Genomic DNA, 24,308 nt, shown 5'->3' with positions numbered 1-24,308 from the left:
TAAACCAATTAAAACCCTCTCAAAGCGATGGTCTTCACTTTTATACAAAAATCTATCAATACGATTGAGGCAGATTTCCAAGATGGCCGCCATGGTTTACAACTAGGTTGCCTGTCTAGTGTTTTTGACCGGCAACGATCACAGCTGTGCTCACGGTTCCTCACTAGCTAAACTGCGCACTTCAACTGGATTCCTGTGTAAAACGGACGCATCCTTCTGTCGTCGTTTCAATTCTGGTTATTTTTGCGTCCGTGAGTATTAAACAAAGACTAGCATAAGGAGCAGTTTGCTTTCACCGTGGCTTTGGTGAGTTTTTCTACATTTAATACTCTTCGTCTGAAAGTTCACAGCAAGTTAGAAATACCCTCGATAGTCAAGTGTGTGTGTGCTGCTTCGAGTACATTTCCTATGTTCTCGCCTGCAGAGTAAAGAATTGAGAGCTACGTATGTTGCCAAGCACAGTTTAATTTAGACACAGAGACTTTATACAGAGACTGTTTAATTAGGGAAGGTACGATATGAGAATAATATCGTGTTCCAGTTGCCATGTGGTCAAGCTTTGTGAAAAGCGAAACGCGTAATGACGGCTGGCTTGCTGGATGAAATAAAGCACCTTGACTAAGCACCAGCTTACGGATCTGCTCTTTCGTCATTTGGGACTGGGCTGGGGCGGCTGCCTTGAGTCGGTTGGCGAATTACATTCATATGTTGTACTGAAAGGCTTTCACGGTACGAGCAGAACCCCTTCTTGACTACTGGGCTACGCGGCAGGAAGCACTACCTTCTCTGGTCACCTGCAAGAGGATTTACAAACTCCTGCGAGGAGTACGCTGCAATTGCCCCCGGATACCATTGAGGCAAGTTTGCTGTTTGGCTGACACCTGTGAAACTTATCGCCGGCCGGCGCGGAGAAAGGGTGAATAAGCTGTGGCGAACTGGAAACGGAATATCCGGTAAGAATAGTGCGAATTTTCTGACGGGGGAGATTTACTACCCGACTGAGCTGTGTCATAGGCGAGCCATTGGTGCTCCCAGCGATATTTGCCATATTGTCTGCAAACATGTTGCGTGAACGTGAAGAAGCGACGGAGACCATGTTTCTGGAATCCCCGGCTGGGGAGTCCGGTTCCACTTTACAGGCAGTACTGGCAACTACGGGGAGCCCCAACACTCGGGATTTGTTCAAGAGGCTGGAAAAGCTGATACGCTCTGAACAATCCAAGTGGTGGGAACATCGGTCCCTCACTCGGTACCTACAAGTTAACAGAGTACCACGGGGCTACGAATAACATTAGCTCCCAGCTATGAAAAGCCTGACCCTGGAATGCTAAATGAATGGGCAGAGTCGAACTTAGAGTTGTCAGCAAAACTAATGAAGATCCTAGTGAAGTATGCAGCTAGTGATGGTGTAAAATTACAGGAAGAAATTGACAAATTGGAGGAGGAAATCACTGCGTTGGGAATGAATGATCAAATAAAAAAGTTGCGTGAAGATATGCTGGTCCGCCTGAAAAAAGAGGAGGAGGAGATCAAAAAAAGAAAGACTTTTAAATTCCAGATAGAATGCTTGGACTACCTTAACGGCCAAATCTTCACCTTCGCCCGCCGTTATGATGGGGTTAAGGCAAGGGTCAAAAACTTGCAGGGTAAAAACATTAAAGGTGCACGGGCATTATTGGTATCAGCATCCGACCTCAGCTCCAATGCCGAGAGTGACCCGGAAGGAGAAACGACCAATGGCCAATCTTTGGGGTTTACCAAACTTTCCATGGCACAGGAGGTGGACTGCCTCTGCCTAGATTGGAGGGATACGTTGCGTTCCCGTACAGTGCCGGGCTAGCAAGCACAAGGCGCAACTACAAGCGGAGCCAACGCCGCAAAAGGAGTAACAGGTGAAAGAGGCAAAGCCAAGGGGCCCGCAAGAGGGAAATGGAACCGGTATCAAAACCGGAGCACAACACAAGCGACAACTCCAACTCACTGATTAACTTAACCAAATCAGCATTAACGAAACAAAAGGAAGCAGTGCTGGCATTGGGTTTATCTTATTGTCCGCCCTGTAAGTTTAATTACGCTGACGCACGTATGGACACTTTTAGATTTGTGCGGAAATTGAAACCCAGCAAATTTCACAGTTTACAATCAAAAAGAAAGCAAACTGTTGAGGCTGTTAGAAGTCCTTCCCTATTGACGGTGGGGGACCAAGGAGCTTTGGATGAGATTTGGTACCTTCAAAAAGAAACTGATGGAAGTCAAGGACCTGCGGCAAATGCAGGTTGGGGAATGAGAAATGCATGCCTAACTCCATTCAAACCAAAAAGTCCACTTTTCAGCCCACAATGCTACATGATAACATTGACATCTATCATGATTTAGTGGTCAAATATCTTAAATAGTTATATGTAGCCACCAACAACAAACGTCAAAAGATGAGTAAACAAAATTGGAGCTATGCTCAACTGATGAAAAAGTTGGACTCGGACAATAAGATCTTGGTGCGGCAAGCAGATAAGGGCGGCAATGTGGTACTATGGCCCCGTGATCTATATTTGTCGGAGGCTGAAAAACAGCTTGGGGATACTTCTTGTTATAGAAAGAGCAACTTGCCCACTTTGAAAACAGCGTGGGGGATCAAAATGCAAAACTCAAGGCTTGGAGGAGTGGGGGGGTATTACTGAGGATGAATTTCGGTTCCCAAAAAAAGAGCACCCGGTAGTACCCTCCTTCTAACTGATCCAGAAGATCCATAAAAGCTGTGATAATCCACCAGGTCGCCCCATAATCTCAGCCATTGACAGCTCCTTGGAAAATGTTTCCGGATACATCGACTACTTTTTGCAAGACTGGGTGAAAGGACTGAGTTCTTATGTGCAAGACTCTGCAGACTTCATTCAAAAAATTGATAACTTACAGTGGGGTCCTGATCTATTACTTATGACCCTAGATGTGTCCTCCCTTTATACTTCAATCGGACATCGGGATGGACTAAAGGCAATTGAGTATTTCCTGGATAAACGTCCAATACATTGTGGGGTGCACAATAAGATGTTGCTTGCCATGACGAGAATGTGCTTAGAACAAAATGTCTTTTTGTTCAATAACCAAATATACCAACAATTGAGGGGTGTCGCCAAGGGGGCCTGTTTATCCCCCAGTTACACATGTTTGCACATGGGGCTGTGGGAGCAGCAGGTCCTGGCAGGGGGAACTCTGGGAAGTCATGGAGCTACATGTGGTCACCTACCTCCGTTACATTGATGACTTGTTTTTTGTGTGGAGGGGGACAGAGAATGCTGCTAAAGACTTTGTCAATAATCTCAATAACAACAATTTGAATTTAAAGTTTACTTTGTACATGCATGCTAAATCTGTTAGCTTTCTAGATATGGAAATATATATCAGTAACAACAGTATAGAGACTAAACTATACAGGAAGCTGACAGCGGGTAATACCATCCTTCACCCTGCAATTCACCATCCACGTCACCTGATTCGCAGCATCCCTTATGGGGAGATGCTGCGCATCAGGCGGATATGCAGCAATGATGAGGAATGCAGGATTGCTCAGGAGGCCAGGAAGCTCAAATTCCTAGCAAGGGGGTACTCCAATAACATCATTGAGGCTGCTTCAAAAAGGACACAGCTAATGTCCCGGGAGGTAGCTGTCATATAGTAGACAACACTCTGTCATCAGAAAAATATTCTACCGTAATTGGAATCTCATACAAGGGGATCCAACGATTGGTCACAGGGTGTCAGACAAACCTGTACTCACATTCAGGAATTCCACTTCTATGGCCAAATCATTGGTCAAGAATACTTTTGAACCCCAGATATGCAGTACCTGGCAAGCTCTAGGCAAAGGTTTCAAAAAATGCGCTAAATGTAAGGAATGCAGGCATGGCAGTAATAGGACCAAGTATGTTAGCCCCTTTGCACAAGAACCGCGTGAAATCACTAAGCGACTTACTTGTAAGACAGACTATGCGGTCTATGTGCTGGAGTGCACGTGTGTTATTCAGAAAAGGGGGTGGTGATGAACAGAGTGTCTGAATTAGGCAGACCACTCTTACCCAGTCCAAAGATCAGGGCTTGATGATCCATCACCGTTTTTCAGCTCACTACACCATCCCAGCTCAGAACTTGGCTATATGCAAATTAGTCTGACCCTGGCCCAGTGCATCCTGGGAACAGGGCAGACCAAACTACCAAGCCAATTCTTATACTGGGAAGGAAACAAGCTACCGGGGACCGGTTTCTGGCATTTCAGCCGTCTTCGGCCCGGCTTGCTTGAATCCTGATGGTGCAATGAGCTAGGGACTCACATCTGAGTATACCCTTCCACGCTTATGGTGGACAAAAATTATTCAGAAAAGGGGGTGGTGATGAACAGAGTGTCTGAATTAAGCAGACCACTCTTACCCAGTCCAAAGATCAGGGCTTGATCCATCACCGTTTTTCAGCTCACTGCACCATCCCAGCTCAGAACTTGGCTATATGCAAGTTAGTCTGACCCTGGCCCAGTGCATCCTGGGAACAGGGCAGACCAAACTACCAAGCCAATTCTTATACGGGGAAGGAAACAAGCTACCGGGGACCGGTTTCTGGCATTTCAGCCGTCTTCGGCCCGGCTTGCTTGAATCCTGATGGTGCAATGAGCTAGGGACTCACATCTGAGTATACCCTTCCACGCTTATGGTGGACAAAAATTATTCAGAAAAGGGGGTGGTGATGAACAGAGTGTCTGGATTAAGCAGACCACTCTTACCCAGTCCAAAGATCAGGGCTTGATCCATCACCGTTTTTCAGCTCAATGCACCATCCCAGCTCAAAACTTGGCTATTTGCAAATTAGTCTGACCCTGGCCCAGTGCATCCTGGGAACAGGGCAGACCAAACTACCAAGCCAATTCTTATACTGGGAAGGAAACAAGCTACCGGGGACCGGTTTCTGGCATTTCAGCCGTCTTCGGCCCGGCTTGCTTGAATCCTGATGGTGCAATGAGCTAGGGACTCACATCTGAGTATACCCTTCCACGCTTATGGTGGACAAAAATTATTCAGAAAAGGGGGTGGTGATGAACAGAGTGTCTGAATTAAGCAGACCACTCTTACCCAGTCCAAAGATCAGGGCTTGATCCATCACCGTTTTTCAGCTCACTGCACCATCCCAGCTCAGAACTTGGCTATATGCAAATTAGTCTGACCCTGGCCCAGTGCATCCTGGGAACAGGGCAGACCAAACTACCAAGCCAATTCTTATACTGGGAAGGAAACAAGCTACCGGGGACCGGTTTCTGGCATTTCAGCCGTCTTCGGCCCGGCTTGCTTGAATCCTGATGGTGCAATGAGCTAGGGACTCACATCTGAGTATACCCTTCCACGCTTATGGTGGACAAAAATTATTCAGAAAAGGGGGTGGTGATGATGAACAGAGTGTCTGAATTAAGCAGACCACTCTTACCCAGTCCAAAGATCAGGGCTTGATCCATCACCGTTTTTCAGCTCACTGCACCATCCCAGCTCAGAACTTGGCTATTTGCAAATTAGTCTGACCCTGGCCCAGTGCATCCTGGGAACAGGGCAGACCAAACTACCAAGCCAATACTTATACTGGGAAGGAAACAAGCTACCGGGGACCGGTTTCTGGCATTTCAGCCGTCTTCGGCCCGGCTTGCTTGAATCCTGATGGTGCAATGAGCTAGGGACTCACATCTGAGTATACCCTTCCACACTTATGGTGGACAAAAATTATTCAGAAAAGGGGGTGGTGATGAACAGAGTGTCTGAATTAAGCAGACCACTCTTACCCAGTCCAAAGATCAGGGCTTGATCCATCACCGTTTTTCAGCTCACTGCACCATCCCAGCTCAGAACTTGGCTATATGCAAATTAGTCTGACCCTGGCCCAGTGCATCCTGGGAACAGGGCAGACCAAACTACCAAGCCAATTCTTATACTGGGAAGGAAACAAGCTACCGAGGACCGTATGGGCTTAGGTATGTGGGTAGTACTCGTTTACCGGCCCACAAACGTGTGCTCCAGCACATTAGGGCAATTAGCACTAAAGATCAAGCCTACCCTGTAGCCAGGCATTTTGAAACGGAGCATGGTTCGAATCCTTCTTACTTGTCTTTCTATGTTATCGATTCTGTGTGGCCTTTAAAAAGAGGAGGGGATCGAAAAGCTAGGTTTCGACTACTCGAAACCCGGTACATTCTAGAATTAGATAGCAAGCAGCCCAATGGGTTAAATGCCATGGAGGATTTATATTCCTGTCTTTAACCAGGTGACCAATATAAGGGTAAAGCAACTGTCATACCAGCTAAGAAAACAATGTAACATGCAGTGTATTGGTTGGCAGCACTAAGGGTTTTAAATACAAAAGGGGTCATGATAGAGGATCGCTAATTCAAGTTTTTCAATCTGAAATGTTTTGATTGTAGTCTGTACTGTAGCCTAATGTTTATTGGAACCATTAATTTTAGAACATTCTTGACTATATTTGGGTCTGTGCTTATTTTTAATGTTTAATTTAATGAGATAATTTAAGAGGGTTGCACCAGGAATGTTTCTGGTGGAGTTAGCATTTGGCTCTACGTATTTTGTAATAGCACCAGCACTTTTTTCATTATTCTAATGCACATTTTGTTGACCTCTACATACCAGTAGTTTTGTAGGGTTAGACACAGTCATGGGGAATTTAATCTTCTTGACAAGAAGATTTAGGCCCAATGGGGCTCTATCCTTTAGTCATATGTGGAGTACACATTTGAAGTAGTGATACATCTCCACTTTTGAAGATGGTATGTGGCGTTACCATGATTCAGACATGTGGATAAATTGTCGAGTACAAGGTAATGTCGCAAGGGGTATTAAAATTAAAAATAGCCCACTCGTAAAAATTGCCATACATGACTTTTTAAGGAATATTTGTATTTATACATGAATTTATAATTAATTTTAAAGTATTTATATATTTTACAATGTGTTCAAATGTGTAATTGCATTCATGCCAAAATTCCTATGTACAACATTGTTTGAGAGTATTTCTTTCATGTTGTTTCCTTGACTGTGAAATTCCCAGTGCACTAGCACTTTAAATACTGGTACCAGCTCTAAGCAACTTGCCATGTGATCAAGCTTTGTGAAAAGCGAAACGCGTAATGGCGGCTGGCTTGCTGGATAAAATAAAGCACCTTGACTAAGCACCAACTTACGGGTCTGCTCTTTTGTCATTTGGGACTGGGCTGGGGCGGCTGCCTCGAGTCGTTGGCGAATTACATTCAGATATATATATGTATATATATATATATATATATATATATATATATATATATATATATATATATATATATATATATATATACATATATATATATATATATATATATATATTCACTGAAAAAACCATAGGTTTCACACCAGTTATAGTTAGCTGGAAATTTTACTGATATAAAACCATTGAAATTCCCACGTTATAGTTAGTCGGACTCACTATAACTTGCGCGTGCAATGCACTGCTGATGACATCACATATTACATCACTCATGACATGGTCAGTGACATCACTCATGACATCACTGATGACACCATCCTTGTGACACAGTGACAGACCTCCTTTCAGTGTAATGTAACCCATGAAACACATATTCAAAAATAGAAACTAATATTTTCAAAAAAGTGGATATACCCATACCAGTTACAACAACCAATTCAGTAATACCACCATCTAATACACATCCACTCATGTGTATGTATATGGGTTATTAGATATTTTTATTAGTATCAGTATGAGTGTCTATATGGTTTGGTGGGGGTATTACTTAGCACATAGATGCATGAGTGACTGACTCTTTGTTTGTATGTGTTTTGAAGACAACATATGTACAGGACTGTATGGGTGGATGAGTGTCTATATGTGTTTGTTAGTGAGTGAATGACTGTCTCACTAGTGTCTTTATCAGTAACTACATATGTTTTAATCTAGTATATATGAATATTGATGTATATAAGTGAGTATATGTGAGAGTAAGAGATTGTAAGAGTTCCTGTTTAAATAAGTATGTGTTTCTATAAGTGATTGTTTAAGAGAATAAATATGTGTAATTTTAAATAGAAGTAAGGTGGAAGTGTGTGTATAACTCTATATTCAAATAAATGGATGTCCAATAGTTTATTTGCACGTGTGAATATGTGTGTGAGTAACTTTTGGATGAATGTCGGTGTGTAACAGGATGTATAGGTGTATCACTTCATATGATGAGTGAGTATATGTATGAGTGACTATATAGAACTGTTGGTGAATGAGTGGATGTGTATATAGATAGTGGAATTACTGAATTGCTTGTTGTAACTGATATAGGTATCTCCATTTTTTTAAAAATTTCAGTTTCTATTTTTGAATATGTGTCTCAAGGGTTACATTATAGTGAAAGGAGGTCTGTCACTATGTCACAAGGATGGTGTCATGAGTGATGTCACTGACCATGTCATGAGTGATGTAATATGTGATGTCATCAGCAGTGCATTGCACGCGCAAGTTATAGTGAGTCCGACTAACTATAACGTGGGAATTTCAATGGTTTTATATCAGTAAAATTTCCAGCTAACTATAACTGGTGTGAAACCTATGGTTTTTTCAGTGAATTTAATAGGTTTTTTAAATGCTAATTCCTAACTATAACTGGTGTGAAACCTATGGTTTTTTCAGTGAATTTCATAGGTTTTTTAAATGCTAATTCCTAACTATAACTGGTGTGAAACCTATGGTTTTTTCAGTGAATTTCATAGGTTTTTTTAATGCTAATTCCTAACTTTTTATACAGACTCATACCTATGTGTTTTTTAGTGAATTGCTAAAGTATGTTTTTGTAAAAATGAACACTATAATGTATATTGAGATAATATTTTTAATTTAAAATATTTTTTTTTATATTTCGCTTTCGGTGCGCGCACCGGTGCGCGTACCGTCAGCGCACTAACAAAAAAAAAAGAAAAAAAAATGAAGGAGGGACTGTGTAATAGATAGTAAGACAGATAAAAAGTGTAAAAGGAAGTAACTGAGAAAAGAAAAATGAATAAGGGAGCAAAAGAAAGAAGAAATAGGAAGAAGACTAAAGCAGAGGTTAAGGGAGATTGTAAATGGATGTTGAAAGTAAAAAGAAGGACAGTTAAGTATGGGAATGTCAGGTAGTGACGGAATCAGAGGAAAAGAATAGCAGTGATTGAGGGAAAGTAAATATCAGTGAATATAAGTAAAAAGGGGTGAAAGAGGGTACATGTAAGTGAATAAGGGTAACACATGGGGAGTAATAGAGACAAACAAGAGAGAGAGTAAAAGAAGGACTGTCACAAAGGGACTAAGTGAACCAGTAAAAAAGGTAAGTGAAGGAGTGTGCATAGGCAGAAGTACTGAAAGAAATTGAATGTGGTCGGAAGTAAACATGGAACAAAAGAATAAGTGAGGGAAGCAAAGTAAGGAAATAGGGGTGCGGTAGGGTGACAGAAAAATAGTGAAAATAAAACAAAAGGTGATAACAAAAAAGATTTTGTAAACACACTTACCATATAATCAATGCAAACTTGTATCTATGAAAGATAAAAGAAAAAACACGTTATAATTTCTTAAAAATATATAATAAAATAGAAACAACAGTTCATGAGGTTTAAAAATCTACAAAAGTTTACTAAGAAATGATGCAATAGTGAAGGATACAAAAACAGAAAGAAAGTAATGTAGAAAGAGAAAAAAAAAGGAAAAAGAAATAGAAAGAGAACAAATTCCTAAAGGTAAATAAGATACTAAAAGAATGTAAGATATCAAATCAAAATCAGTAAAGATAAGAAAATAAAAGAAAAATGAGTGAAAAGGAGAGAAGTCTGATTGAGAAACTATAAATAAAAAAGAGGAATAGAAGATGATTGAGAGTGAGTGAAGTAAAGTAACAGAGTGAAGGGATGAAAGGAATGAAGTTAGTATAGAACGATGGATAAAACAGGAGTGAGAGAGTAAGTACACAGAAAGACAAAAGGAAGAACTAAGTGAACTACAGTACAATGGATGCGAAAGAAAAAAAAAGGAGAAAAAGAAAGAGAGGGTTAGGAAACTAAAGCAGTGGTACTGTGAGAATATGAAAAAGATAAAAAGTGGTGGAAGGAACAGAGGAAATGCAGACAGTTCCTATTAGATTAAGAAGTTGTGAATGAAGTGCACTAAAGAAACAGCGATGAAAAAAGAGTGTAAATTAGTAAAGAGAGGTAAATAAGGGTGAAAAAGAAAATGAGTATAAGACAATGTGAACACAATATAAATTACACAATGCAAACTACACAATAACTTCTACAATATGTTACATTATTTATTTTTGCTGTTCTCAGAATATATTGAATTTCACTTAAATTAGTGAGATCAAAGTCTTCATCATATAACAGCGGGAAAAAAAAAACACAATCTAAAAGATTGTGTTTAAAAAAACCCATTCAAACATACATCTCATATAAGTACACTAATCTTTGATTCACTTACTTTTCCGTGAGACCAAATTGCAGATAGTGAAGGTCCTTTTGGTGGAAAAAAGTCTGCTGTGCTCTATAACTTCCATTTCATCGACTTCCTATGAAAAAAGATCTAACAACATCATATGTTACACTTTCCTCACGGCCAATTTGTGTCAGATATATCAGTATTTTTTACTTTGAGATCCACTTAAAGTATCTACATGAGATTGCAGATAGTGAAGGTCCTTTTGGTGAAAAAAAGTCTGCTGTGCTCTATAACTTCGATTTCATCAACTTCTAACAACATCATATCTTACATTTTCCTCACGGCCAATTTGTGTCAGATATATCAGTATTTTTTACTTTGAGATCCACTTAAAGTATCTACATGAGATAAATAATTTCAAATATTAGATTAACTAACTAACTAACTAACTTTTATTAACTATTCCCGTCTTCAAAGGCCAATTCCCTTTACTAAAACTTTGGTTTTAAAAACACTAGATAAGAATTTGTAGAGTCATAAGGCAAACGTTGTTTATAAGTTAAATGAGAATCATTGCAGTAACTCCATCCATTTTCAGATTTTAAGTAGCATGTATAATGTCCTGAGGTGGTCGAAGATCCATCATGATAAATAATAGCTTCAGTTGTAAAGGTCCTTCCAGAAATTGATAACTGAGAAGCCACAAAATTTTTGATAGAAGTTGTCAATTTAGTTCCATCAGGTCTACATCGTTGGAAAACTAAAATAATATACTGCCCATACCTTTGTATAAATAATGTGGACAGCATTGTACAGTTACATTGGGTACACACCATATTATGATCTGCTGCTTTAACTAGATTTTTAAAAGACACTGATTTACAGTCTGGTAAAGTCAAATATATAAATCTTTCAGTGTCTATTGTAGTAGTACTTGATAAACTACAATTGTGGCAGTCATGCTGCCATTGATAAGAAAGACTGAAAAGATTATCTACATCTACACCTTCATCTTCCAAAACACCAAACATATACATTAAAAATTCCTGACAATCCTGCTGAATGTTCTGTGAAAATTTATCTTGACCAGAACACAAATCTAAAATATTTCGAATTTCTGTTACACTTTCTATTTGTGCTGTAACACTGCTACATTTCTGAAACACAGAATTCAATAAACCACACAATCTTTGATCCCGATTTTCAACAATCTGTTCTTGTAAACTTTTAAGAAAAAAAACAACATTAACCACTACATTAGCATAGCAGTTGACACCAGAACTGTTTTCAAACTGAAATCCAACAACATTTTCTCCACAATTCTTTTTCTTCCTGTTTTCAATTACAGTTTTCTCTACTTTTTGCCTTTTTGCAACTACCTCACTACAATTATCCTCATTTCTTCTTTTTCGGCCTACCACACGTTTTTCAAACAGAGGATATTGAGGCAAATGTGGAGCATACTCTCTTCTTAACCTATTGTATTCTTTAACACAATCTAGATCGGCAGAAATCTTTGTCTCATCACACGCAATCAAGTACAATCCTGATAAAGTTCTGACTCGAGATAATGCCACATATGCCATACCCTCTTTAAACACAGATCTTCCAATGTTCACCAATGCACTATCTACACTTAAACCTTGAGATTTATGAATTGTCACTGCATACGCCAAACAAACAGGAAACTGTTTTCGGCGAACATATAAGTCTTTTACAAGTAAAAATCTAGCAGAACAACGACTTATTTGTTGTACTTGTTCAATGCCATCAAATTTTATTTTTAAAAATTCAATTCCATCTCTATTTCTGTAATTCACAAAATCAACAACATAACCCATTGCTCCATTTACCAGACCGCTTTCAACATTTAAATTCCTTCTCAAAATGATACGACAATTTAAACACACATTCAGAGTCTTTTCAAAACCAGCTGTTTTTGAAATACTTTTCTCCAATGAATGCAATTTAGTTTTCAAATTTTCTGACAAAACAATTGTTGCACCCATATGCTCTATTTTATCTATTGCTTCCAGTTTCACAATCTCTTCATTTTCTAAGTCTAACATTTTTTGATTGAAGATGGAACATTCTTGCAGAGTTGGCATCAAACATATCCCAGATTTCTTCTCAGTCATTTTTTTAAAAATATTCTCTGGAAGAATGTTTTCATTTGCATACAAATTTGAAATTAATCGACTATGCAAAGCTTTTTTCCCTTTCTCAGTCATTTTTCCAATTCTTACATCTTGTAGAATATTTTTATAATCTTCATCCTTGGCCTGTCGCATATTTTGAAGCAGTTCAGCATATTTAAAATTTAGCCATATATTAACATTTCCAATGCTTCCAAGGGACTTCCTGGTATCTTCATGCGTGAGCATTTTAAACACTGGTTGTCCTTTTACTGGAGTCAACTGCAATAGATCTCCAAAAACAATAATGTGTTTTCCTCCAAATAACACATCATAGTCTGTTTTAAGAATTTCTTGCATTCTCAAATGCACAAAAGCAAGCATTAGATTTGAGACCATGCTTACTTCATCTATGATAAGAAGTTTCATTTTCTTCAAGACTCTTGAAACTTCAGAACACGCATCTCCAGATAGCTTGTTGTAATGCAATTTATTATCATGTTCAACTGGCAGCATCAATAAACGATGTAGAGTAATCCCTTTAATGTTATGTGCTGCCAGACCAGTTGGAGCAGTTACAACACAAGACAGTGGTGAATCAGTCCTTTTCTGCAGATAACTTGCAACGGCTTTAATTAGAAAACTTTTTCCTGTCCCCGCTTCTCCACTTACATACAGTCGGACAGGGTCAAATAATATACATGAGCACTCTTTTTTCTCATGTCTGAATCCATGTTCAATCTGCTCTGTGACTTCATCATATATCTTTTTCTGCTCAATGTTTAGTTGCGTTACCAAATCTTCTAAGTTAACTCCATCCTCTTGAGCTTGTTCCATAGCTCTTTCCACCTCATCCATGGCAGTGGCAGCTTCATTTTGGATAATTGGTCCTCCTAGTGGATCCTGGCTCAATGAAGTAGAACTCTGACTATCTTGAGAACTGTTTCTAGCTATCTCTTCAGCAATTGTGGTTTCTTGCTCCATTTCTTCATTCAACATTTGCAGATAATTTAGAAAAATAGGACATTCTATGGTATCCTTAGTTGCATTAAAAGAGTCTTCATAACAGAGAAAATCTCCAAGTAGTTCCTCTTCTGTACGCCATGGCTTAAAGAGTTGCAAAAGAGCTAAATAGTAAAATTCTCTTTTGTCTGGAACTTCACAACTCAATTTTCGATGATTAATCAAATGGCCTTTTTTCTGCTTCACTAGACATCCTTCATAGCCAATGAGTGCATATTTTCCATTATTGATATCTTCTGTGATGTTCCTCTTATAACTGTAGTTTTGAAGAACTTCATACAAACATGTGTTCTCAAGGTGAGTACTTCTATTTGGATAGTATGTATCCAACATATTTGTCTTCAAAATATCTGTACTGTTTGGTTCTTTTTCCGCCAAATATTCAATTTCTTGTACAGATTTCAAAACTCGGTTTCGTGTTGCAGCAAGACCAAGACTCACCCAAATGATTGTTCTTGATTTGGCATAGAGACTTGCTGATGATAACCGATCAGAACATTCATATGCTCCAATTTCTCGATGCGACAACATCTTCAGACTGAAACTGTATAATTTCTTGCTTAGACTCTTTTCATGTGAAATGTCCTCCCACATTTCCTTCAGTTCTGTCTTTTCTTTTTTGGTGATGTAAGATGTCACATATCGAGCCACAGCAATAGAGTTGTCAGCAACGAACTGAATATCCATGTTAGCATTCCACATGGACAAAATCACTGGGTTGTAATCGTTGATGTACTTAGATTCTTCATTTCTTTTCAAATTATATGTGTTTTTGGGAGATTTTCTCGTCACAGTATGTCGTAGAGATGACATCAAATTATTTACTCTTCCTTTAGAAATCACTGGTCGAGGAAATGCAAAACGACATTTCGTGTAGTACTTTTCCTTGTTTTTAAATTTTCGACGACAGTACTTTCCACAACGATGAGATTGAAAACGTAAAACTTGTTGCCTTAAATTGTTTTCTTCAGTAGATTTTGGAACAGCACATGTTGAATACTCTTCAATGAAACTCATCACTGTTTCATCTGAATCTGATCCAAATTTGGGTGCATCTTTAATCCACAACAACATATGTATATGAGGAGCACCTCTCGCTTGATATTCCTTCCTCCAAAAGAAATCCAAAACCTCTCCAAGGGGAGGATTTTTTTTGTTGGTAATAAAAGACATCATAGCTTCAAATCTATGATTAAAATATCTGCAAACATTCACTGGATCTAAAGAACACAGTTCTCCTGGTGTTTTCAATTCTATATTTGGTATGTTTTCATTTGCCTCTCGTAGAAATTGAAGTAAATCGTCCCAGGCATACTCAGCACAGCTAAGAGTGAGGAACCATGTAGGAGTTCCTAAGTTTCTTAGCATACATTTCAATTCTCCATGACGACGAAACCAATACTCGTTGGTTCCACGTTGACATGCCATGAGATTGATTAGCTGAGATTCCAAAATACTGTCTTGCAGATTAACTTTCTCCATAAAGTCCCTTGCACATACATTTTGCAAATGAGGTCCACTTTTTAATATATGATTAACTGCATAAGAAAGCCCAGACAAATCACTTTCAAACAGTAGATGAAATAAATATGGAATGCATTGACGAAACCTTGGATCTTCTGCATATAATCTTAGAGTCCGGTATTCAGCTGCAGGAATTTGAACTGGTCGATCATCATATCGTCCACCACAACCTGTTGGAAATAATTGTGGAAAACAACGAGCTTCCAAACTTTCTTCCCATACACTAATGGGACTTCCTTTTGCTGCCTTCATTTGAAACAAGTCAATTGCATTTCCCATTACTTCTTTGGAATGCAAAGGATGAACAGTATAATGTTCATATATTTCTTCAGTTCTAGACACATCAACTTTTTCAATTTGACCAACTGAAGAATCACTATCTTCTTCTGTAGCTGTTTCCTCTACTCCAACACTTACATGTTTGTAGTACTCATTGTTTTTAACTAAATACAACGTTGCCTTCTTGACTTTTTTAACATCCACTAAATCTTGCCAAATTTTCTTACTCTTTGTTGGAACCCCATTAACTAGAATAACTAAAGGATCTTCTTCTACTCTTTCTACACCAATTGTATTAATATTTTTCTTTACATCTAGAGGCAAATAAACAACTCTTCCCTTTAATCCTCTCAGTAAATCTGATGGAGGCAATTTCCCTGTCTTAGGCTCCATGCGAACAATAGCCTGAAAAGGATGGACACATTGAATCAAAATAGATTCATAAGTATTTAGATCCATCAATTCAGAAGGAATATCTATCAACTGAAGATTATTATAAACTGCTCTTGCAGGCATTCTATTTTCATTTAATTTTTTCAAACAATAAGTGCAAATACGCTGATCCAAACTCAAATCAAAAGAATTCTCCACCAACAAATAACTTACAAAATCCTCCCATTCACTATTATTTTCCAATTCACTTTTTGCATATAAATCAACTAACCTAGTCTGAATTTTATAATGAGTCCGTCGACAACACACACAAGTTACATTAGGCCTCTCACTTGATTTCACCTTAAACTTGATAATTTCCTCATCAAACTTTTCAATACTTGAAATTTGTCCATTATCTTCTGCATTACCATCCATTACTATATCTATTTCTACACTGTCCTCTTTGTTCCCAAAATAACAAAACTCAATTTCTTCACAAATAGTCTTCACATCCACTTCAGATCCATGCAAAAGAGCACTATTTAACTGTTTAAGCTTAAGTGCAGGACTTTTTGCATAATACAACTTCCTCACTAATTTCCTTACGTTATTATGATGCACTGCTAACATCCTAAAATGATGAAAAACACTCCGACAAACTTTTCTAGAAAGACATGCTAGTGAATGCCCTTGCAAACCTGTGCTTTCTCTCACTCTGCAAGGATCTAACTCTTGCAGGATCTTCATTTTTTGTTTGAGACTTTTTTTACTATATGTACGTAAGAAATTTCGAAGCAAATCAATTGATTCCTGTCGCACACTACAAATACTACTGCATTTCCATGTGTACACTGGACCCTTAGTACGTCTCCCTAAAACTTCATCAGCTAAGACCTCTTCTGCATCTCTAGATACAAGTTTCTCTTTTTCCATCACACAACTATCTTTCACCTCATATGCACGACCACTGGTGTCAACTGCATGCACCAAATCATTTTCCTGAAAGTAACTCTCCTCATTAAAAAAAGGCTCAGAACTTGAACTATGCATCCATTCACCAGAAAATACTTCACAAAAATTACTCCGATTAATAATTCTTTTCCATCTACTGTTCGATTTGAAAACATCCATTGCCTTATTAAGTATCCTAATTCTATTGATTATTAAAATAAATAATTTTTTCTTAACTTCAAAAGCCTGATCAACAATCTTTTCTACACTTTTCTTTTTCTTGTAAAAAGCAGCTTTTAGTTTACTTTTCTTTTCATTTTTTAGCAAATTTAAAACTACCCTATTGCGAAACATTCGCCTACGAATGTCCCTAAAAACATTTACCCTTCTATTGCTAACCATTCTCTTCTCTCCTGGTCCAATGGAAACATTTTTTGTGGGCTTCTCTTTCCTTTTTAGATTTGTTGACTTTTTCTGTATATTCACATTAGCAATTTCATTTTTTTTCCTACGACATATGTTGCGAAGAAAAGACTTAATTGGCTTACCAGAAGCTTTTCTGGTGTTTTTTGAAGTAGTTGTTGAAGAGGATTCCATAAACTCTGTTGTTGATGTTCTCCTTTTCCGTATGGTATTTTTGATATTTCTTTGCCTTGAAGGCATTTTTGCTTCCTTTTCAGAAGTTGATTTGAATCTGTTGTTCTGTTAAAAAAACACATGAAAGACCACTATTAGCAAACAACAAAGTAATGTTAAAAAGCAAACAATATAAACAATAAATTGCAACATATTTAAGTTTATACAATAGCAACTCATGGCTTTATTTTTAAAGGCCTTGCGCCACCAGTGCGTCACTTATTACCCATGTTTAAAGTCAAGCATCAGCTGCACATGGCATTCATAAATAAGGGCCAAATGCAAATACCAATCAATTGCACCCAAAAATCGATTTTTCAATAACATGTAAGAAACACTGCGCAAAACCTAAGTACAACCACTCAATATCATCAAACAAAGTCAGGGTCTGATTTATAAAGGCCTTGCGCCACCAGTGCGTCACTTATTACCCATGTTTAAAGTTTTGCATCGGCTGCACATGGCAATCATAAATAAGGGCCAAATACATATACCAATCAATTGCACCCAAAAATCGATTTTTGAATAACATGTAAGAAACACTGTGCAGAACCTATGTACAACCAATCAATATCATCAAACAAAGTCAGGGCCTTATTTATGAAAGCCTTGCGCCACCAGTGTGTCACTTATTACCCATGTTTAAAGTCATGCATCAGTTGCACATGGCAATCATAAATAAGGGCCAAATACATATACCAATCAATTGCACCCAAAAATCGATTTTTCAATAACATGTAAGAAACACGGCGCAGAACCTATGTACAACCAATCAATATCATCAAACAAAGTCAGGGCCTTATTTATGAAAGCCTTGCGCCACCAGTGCGTCACTTATTACCCATGTTTAAAGTCATGCATCAGCTGCACATGGCAATCATAAATAAGGGCCAAATACATATACCAATCAATTGCACCCAAAAATCGATTTTTCAATAACATGCAAGAAACACGGCGCAGAACCTATGTACAACCACTCAATATCATCAAACAAAGTCAGGCCTTATTTATGAAAGCCTTGCGCCACCAGTGCGTCACTTATTACCCATGTTTAAAGTCATGCATCAGTTGCACATGGCAATCATAAATAAGGGCCAAATACATATACCAATCAATTGCACCCAAAAATCGATTTTTGAATAACATGTAAGGAACACTGCACAGAACCTAAGTACAACCACTCAATATCATCAAACAAAGTCAGGCCTTATTTATGAAAGCCTTGCGCCACCAGTGCGTCACGTATTACCCATGTTTAAAGTCATGCATCAGCTGCACATGGCAATCATAAATTAGGGCAAAATACATATACCAATCAATTGCACCCAAAAATCGATTTTTGAATAACATGTAAGGAACACTGCACAGAACCTAAGTACAACCACTCAATATCATCAAACAAAGTCAGGCCTTATTTATGAAAGCCTTGCGCCACCAGTGCGTCACTTATTACCCATGTTTAAAGTCATGCATCAGTTGCACATGGCAATCATAAATAAGGGCCAAATACATATACCAATCAATTGCACCCAAAAATCGATTTTTGAATAACATGTAAGAAACACTGCGCAAAACCTAAGTACAACCACTCAATATCATCAAACAAAGTCAGGGCCTTATTTATGAAAGCCTTGCGCCACCAGTGCGTCACTTATTACCCATGTTTAAAATCATGCATCAGTTTCACATGGCAATCATAAATAAGGGCCAAATACATATACCAATCAATTGCACCCAAAAATCGATTTTTGAATAACATGTAAGGAACACTGCACAGAACCTAAGTACAACCACTCAATATCATCAAACAAAGTCAGGCCTTATTTATGAAAGCCTTGCGCCACCAGTGCGTCACTTATTACCCATGTTTAAAGTCATGCATCAGTTGCACATGGCAATCATAAATAAGGGCCAAATACATATACCAATCAATTGCACCCAAAAATCGATTTTTGAATAACATGTAAGGAACACTGCACAGAACCTATGTACAACCAATCAATATCATCAAACAAAGTCAGAGCCTTATTTATGAAAGCCTTGCGCCACCAGTGCGTCACTTATTACCCATGTTTAAAGTCATGCATCAGCTGCACATGGCAATCATAAATAAGGGCCAAATACATATACCAATCAATTGCACCCAAAAATCGATTTTTGAATAACATGTAAGGAACACTGCACAGAACCTAAGTACAACCACTCAATATCATCAAACAAAGTCAGGCCTTATTTATGAAAGCCTTGCGCCACCAGTGCGTCACGTATTACCCATGTTTAAAGTCATGCATCAGCTGCACATGGCATTCATAAATAAGGGCCAAATACATATACCAATCAATTGCACCCAAAAATCGATTTTTGAATAACATGTAAGGAACACTGCACAGAACCTAAGTACAACCACTCAATATCATCAAACAAAGTCAGGGCCTTATTTATGAAAGCCTTGCGCCACCAGTGCGTCACTTATTACCCATGTTTAAAGTCATGCATCAGCTGCACATGGCATTCATAAATAAGGGCCAAATACATATACCAATCAATTGCACCCAAAAATCGATTTTTCAATAACATGTAAGAAACACTGCACAGAACCTAACTACAACCACTCAATATCATCAAACAAAGTCAGGGCCTCATTTATAAAAGCCTGGCGCCACCAGTGCATCACTTATTACCCATGTTTAAAGTCATGCATCAACTGCACATGGCAATCATAAAAAAGGCCAAATAAAAATACCATTCATTTGCACCCAAAATCGATTTTTAAATAACATGTAAAAAACACTGCACAGAACCTAAGTACAACCACTCAATATCATCAAACAAAGTCAGGCCTTATTTATGAAAGCCTTGCGCCACCAGTGCGTCACTTATTACCCATGTTTAAAATCATGCATCAGTTTCACATGGCAATCATAAATAAGGGCCAAATACATATACCAATCAATTGCACCCAAAAATCGATTTTTGAATAACATGTAAGGAACACTGCACAGAACCTAAGTACAACCACTCAATATCATCAAACAAAGTCAGGCCTTATTTATGAAAGCCTTGCGCCACCAGTGCGTCACTTATTACCCATGTTTAAAGTCATGCATCAGTTGCACATGGCAATCATAAATAAGGGCCAAATACATATACCAATCAATTGCACCCAAAAATCGATTTTTGAATAACATGTAAGGAACACTGCACAGAACCTATGTACAACCAATCAATATCATCAAACAAAGTCAGAGCCTTATTTATGAAAGCCTTGCGCCACCAGTGCGTCACTTATTACCCATGTTTAAAGTCATGCATCAGCTGCACATGGCAATCATAAATAAGGGCCAAATACATATACCAATCAATTGCACCCAAAAATCGATTTTTGAATAACATGTAAGGAACACTGCACAGAACCTAAGTACAACCACTCAATATCATCAAACAAAGTCAGGCCTTATTTATGAAAGCCTTGCGCCACCAGTGCGTCACGTATTACCCATGTTTAAAGTCATGCATCAGCTGCACATGGCATTCATAAATAAGGGCCAAATACATATACCAATCAATTGCACCCAAAAATCGATTTTTGAATAACATGTAAGGAACACTGCACAGAACCTAAGTACAACCACTCAATATCATCAAACAAAGTCAGGGCCTTATTTATGAAAGCCTTGCGCCACCAGTGCGTCACTTATTACCCATGTTTAAAGTCATGCATCAGCTGCACATGGCATTCATAAATAAGGGCCAAATACATATACCAATCAATTGCACCCAAAAATCGATTTTTCAATAACATGTAAGAAACACTGCACAGAACCTAACTACAACCACTCAATATCATCAAACAAAGTCAGGGCCTCATTTATAAAAGCCTGGCGCCACCAGTGCATCACTTATTACCCATGTTTAAAGTCATGCATCAACTGCACATGGCAATCATAAAAAAGGCCAAATAAAAATACCATTCATTTGCACCCAAAATCGATTTTTAAATAACATGTAAAAAACACTGCGCAGGACTTATATACTAACATACAATTTCACTTCTAAAACATAACTATCTGCTTCCAAATATTCTCCATAGAGAAAATAAATCTCTATCTAAATTAAATGAATCATTACTTACCTTTAGAAATGCTTTTGGAGATTGAAAACAGTGTCAGACACACACACCAATTTTTCTTTAGCAGAGGAGAAGGTGTGCTCTCAATACACTGAAACCAAGACTGGCATAGAAAATCTCTATCTTTGTACACATATGCCTTAATTCAACCAATGAAAACTCTTCCCTCACTATTTTCAAACCAACACCCATCCCCCTCTCAAACCTTTCTATCTGTTACCATAGCAACTCCCTCCTAACTGAACTGTAAGGTTCAAAAGTTTATCTTACAATGTTGCAAATTAACTCAGCAAGGATGTTTGACCTGTCAATACAGCAGCCTATACAGGGTATTTTTGCTTTTGGTGACTTTTTTTAAACCATTCAAATTGCTTCTTTCACACAACATAACCATACACCCTAACTTTCAGTTTTCAACTATCTGAATCCACCAATCATTGCTAGTGATTCAAGAGCACAGAAACTCCACAATTATTTTTTTGTGAACTCCTACTGTTCCAACTGCCATTTCATTCCCACACTTCATCTGACTGGACCAGAACCTTCTCACATCATGTACTCTGTCTGGGTTATTGGACATAGCTACATCCACTGGGCTCAAAGGTATGCAGCTAGCAGAAATTTTCATAACCTTGATTTATCAAATGTGGAAATCAAGTGGATTGGCCACAGAGGATTAAAATGTCACCAATTGATACCATTGGTGAAAACCTTTTTGCATCTGCCAGAACCTGACCTTATAATTGTGCACTGTGGTGGAAACGATCTAGGCACATTAACTGGGGTAGGTCTGGAAATGCTATTAAAGGACACCTTTCATCAATTGATGATACTTTTTCCCCACACTGCCTTGGTATATTCCAATATATGCCAAAGACAGAAATGGAACTGGTCCAACCAATTTGGTCCACAATTTGAGAAAGCACGGAAACATGTAAATAAATCTGTTTCTGCTTACATGAGAGACTATGGAATGGGTTCATTATACAATAATAACTTGCGTTACAACATGCAAGACATCTACAGAGGAGATGGAGTGCACTTCTCAGATGAGGGGAATAGAATATTCCTCCTGAATTTAAGAATGTGTATTGGAACCTACTTGTAGGTACCTAAATCAACCACAGAACCCAAAAGCTCTTTTCAGAGCTACCCTAACTCTGATCATTCAAAGCGTTTATTTTTTTCTAACTTTTTTCACTATTTTTCACCAAAGTACGCTTTCCGGTACGCTTACAGGTGCGCGCACCGGGCGCTACCCCCGCGAAAAATTAAAGAATTTTTTTTTTTTTCACGTTTATGAGCCTCCTAAGCCCCCCTCAGAAAACCTAGAGGGTCAAGAAGTCTCTACAGTTCCCCCTTCTATCCATTCCGAACATTGTTTACCCTCCATCTTGTGTCTCGATTGTTCCGAAACACAAAATGGAGGACTCCCGTAACGCTGCCAGTGCGCGTACAGGAGCGCGCACCAGTAAGCGCTCGTTAAAAAAAGGTGGGAAAGTAATTTACGGAAAACCCAATGGAGACACTTTCATCAAATATAGAATACGCCCTACTACATAGCAGTCCCTACCATTTGCCCAAATTTGGTGAAATTCCATTGAGACATTTAGGCTACAGGCCTGTCTAAATATCCTGAGGTAAATTACATGACAAAAACACACTTGTAATGTTAGAATTTACAACCAATTAAAAAGTATCTCTCATTTTCTACGATTATTTCCTGACGTTTGATTGGTTAAGTACAACAATATATATAAAAGAAGAGAGGGAAACACAGCCATTTTGACTACTGCTTCCTGAAGTACACTTGAAAACAAATTTCACTGACAACTTCAACTAATTTCTCTAAGGTAACTTCTAATTATGGAAGTATATTGTACACGTTAAGTTTATTTCTTAAAAAATATTCTGTTAGTGATATGCTATCCCTCTTTAATAGTTAGAGATAGAGATAGACTTCTCTGTAATAGTTATGGATTGAGTTAGGCTTCTCTGGTATACTAGCTCTACTAATATAGTTAATTTATATGCAATTTTCAGAAAGAAAATGGAAGGAGAAAATAAGGCAAAGGATACTTCTATCAAAGTAAAGGTGGAAAAACCAGAAGATGAAAAAAAAGAAGTTGATTTCATGGATGACTCTTTGGATGAACAGTTTATAGAATGTTTGGAAGAAATTGAATCATGTACATATAATTATGAGGAAATTCCGGACAATATTATGTTAGAAATTTTATTAAATTATGAAAAAGAATCAGAGGAATAAATTTATATTTAATAATTTCAATTGTTTCAGACAATATTCTTTTTTATATGTAATTCATGAAGTATTACCAAAAATGTTTAAAATATAAAGTGAGACTTATAGTATACTGTTCAACTATTTTTCTGTTACATAGTAAGTTTACTCATAGTTACTACCTTTCTCCCACTATATTATCTCATATGAATATTTTACACCTCATTTTCATAAGTGAACAGGATAGACTACTCATGATCCCCTAGAAATTCTCAGGGAGTGCTTAAAAGATCTGTTTCTCCTTTCCAGACAGACTATATTATGAATTCCATATACCACAAAAAATACAATAACAACATGCAAGATGTCTACAAAGAAGATGGTGAACATTAAATTTAAGTCTCTTCATTAGTACCTACATGTAGGTACTTACATAAAATAAAAAAATTTAAAAAAAACAATTAATAAACATACAATTTTTTAAAGTGATTATTTTTCCATAGTACCCTCCTTGGAGCGCTCCCCGGTG

At 37.9% G+C, this 24,308-nt stretch overlaps 1 protein-coding gene across 1 annotated transcript; it reads right to left on the bottom strand.

The window, feature by feature from the left end:
* Positions 1–2,170: 2,170 nt before the first annotated feature.
* Positions 2,171–21,645, bottom strand: LOC147732618 (uncharacterized). Its single transcript, XM_086954292.1, has 3 exons — positions 21,541–21,645; positions 11,832–17,474; positions 2,171–2,260 (listed from the first exon to the last, which is right to left on the bottom strand). Exons 2-3 carry the CDS (start codon positions 17,433–17,435, stop codon positions 2,171–2,173), a joined length of 5,694 nt encoding a protein of 1,897 aa, XP_086810418.1. The 5' UTR covers positions 17,436–17,474; positions 21,541–21,645.
* Between the last annotated feature and the right edge of the window lie 2,663 nt (positions 21,646–24,308).

Source organism: Lissotriton vulgaris, chromosome 2_1 (genome assembly GCF_964263255.1).
Source record: "Lissotriton vulgaris chromosome 2_1, aLisVul1.2, whole genome shotgun sequence".
Lineage (NCBI taxonomy): Eukaryota > Metazoa > Chordata > Amphibia > Caudata > Salamandridae > Lissotriton > Lissotriton vulgaris.
Note: the sequence above shows the minus strand (reverse complement) of the source record. Positions and strands in the feature narration are given on the sequence as shown.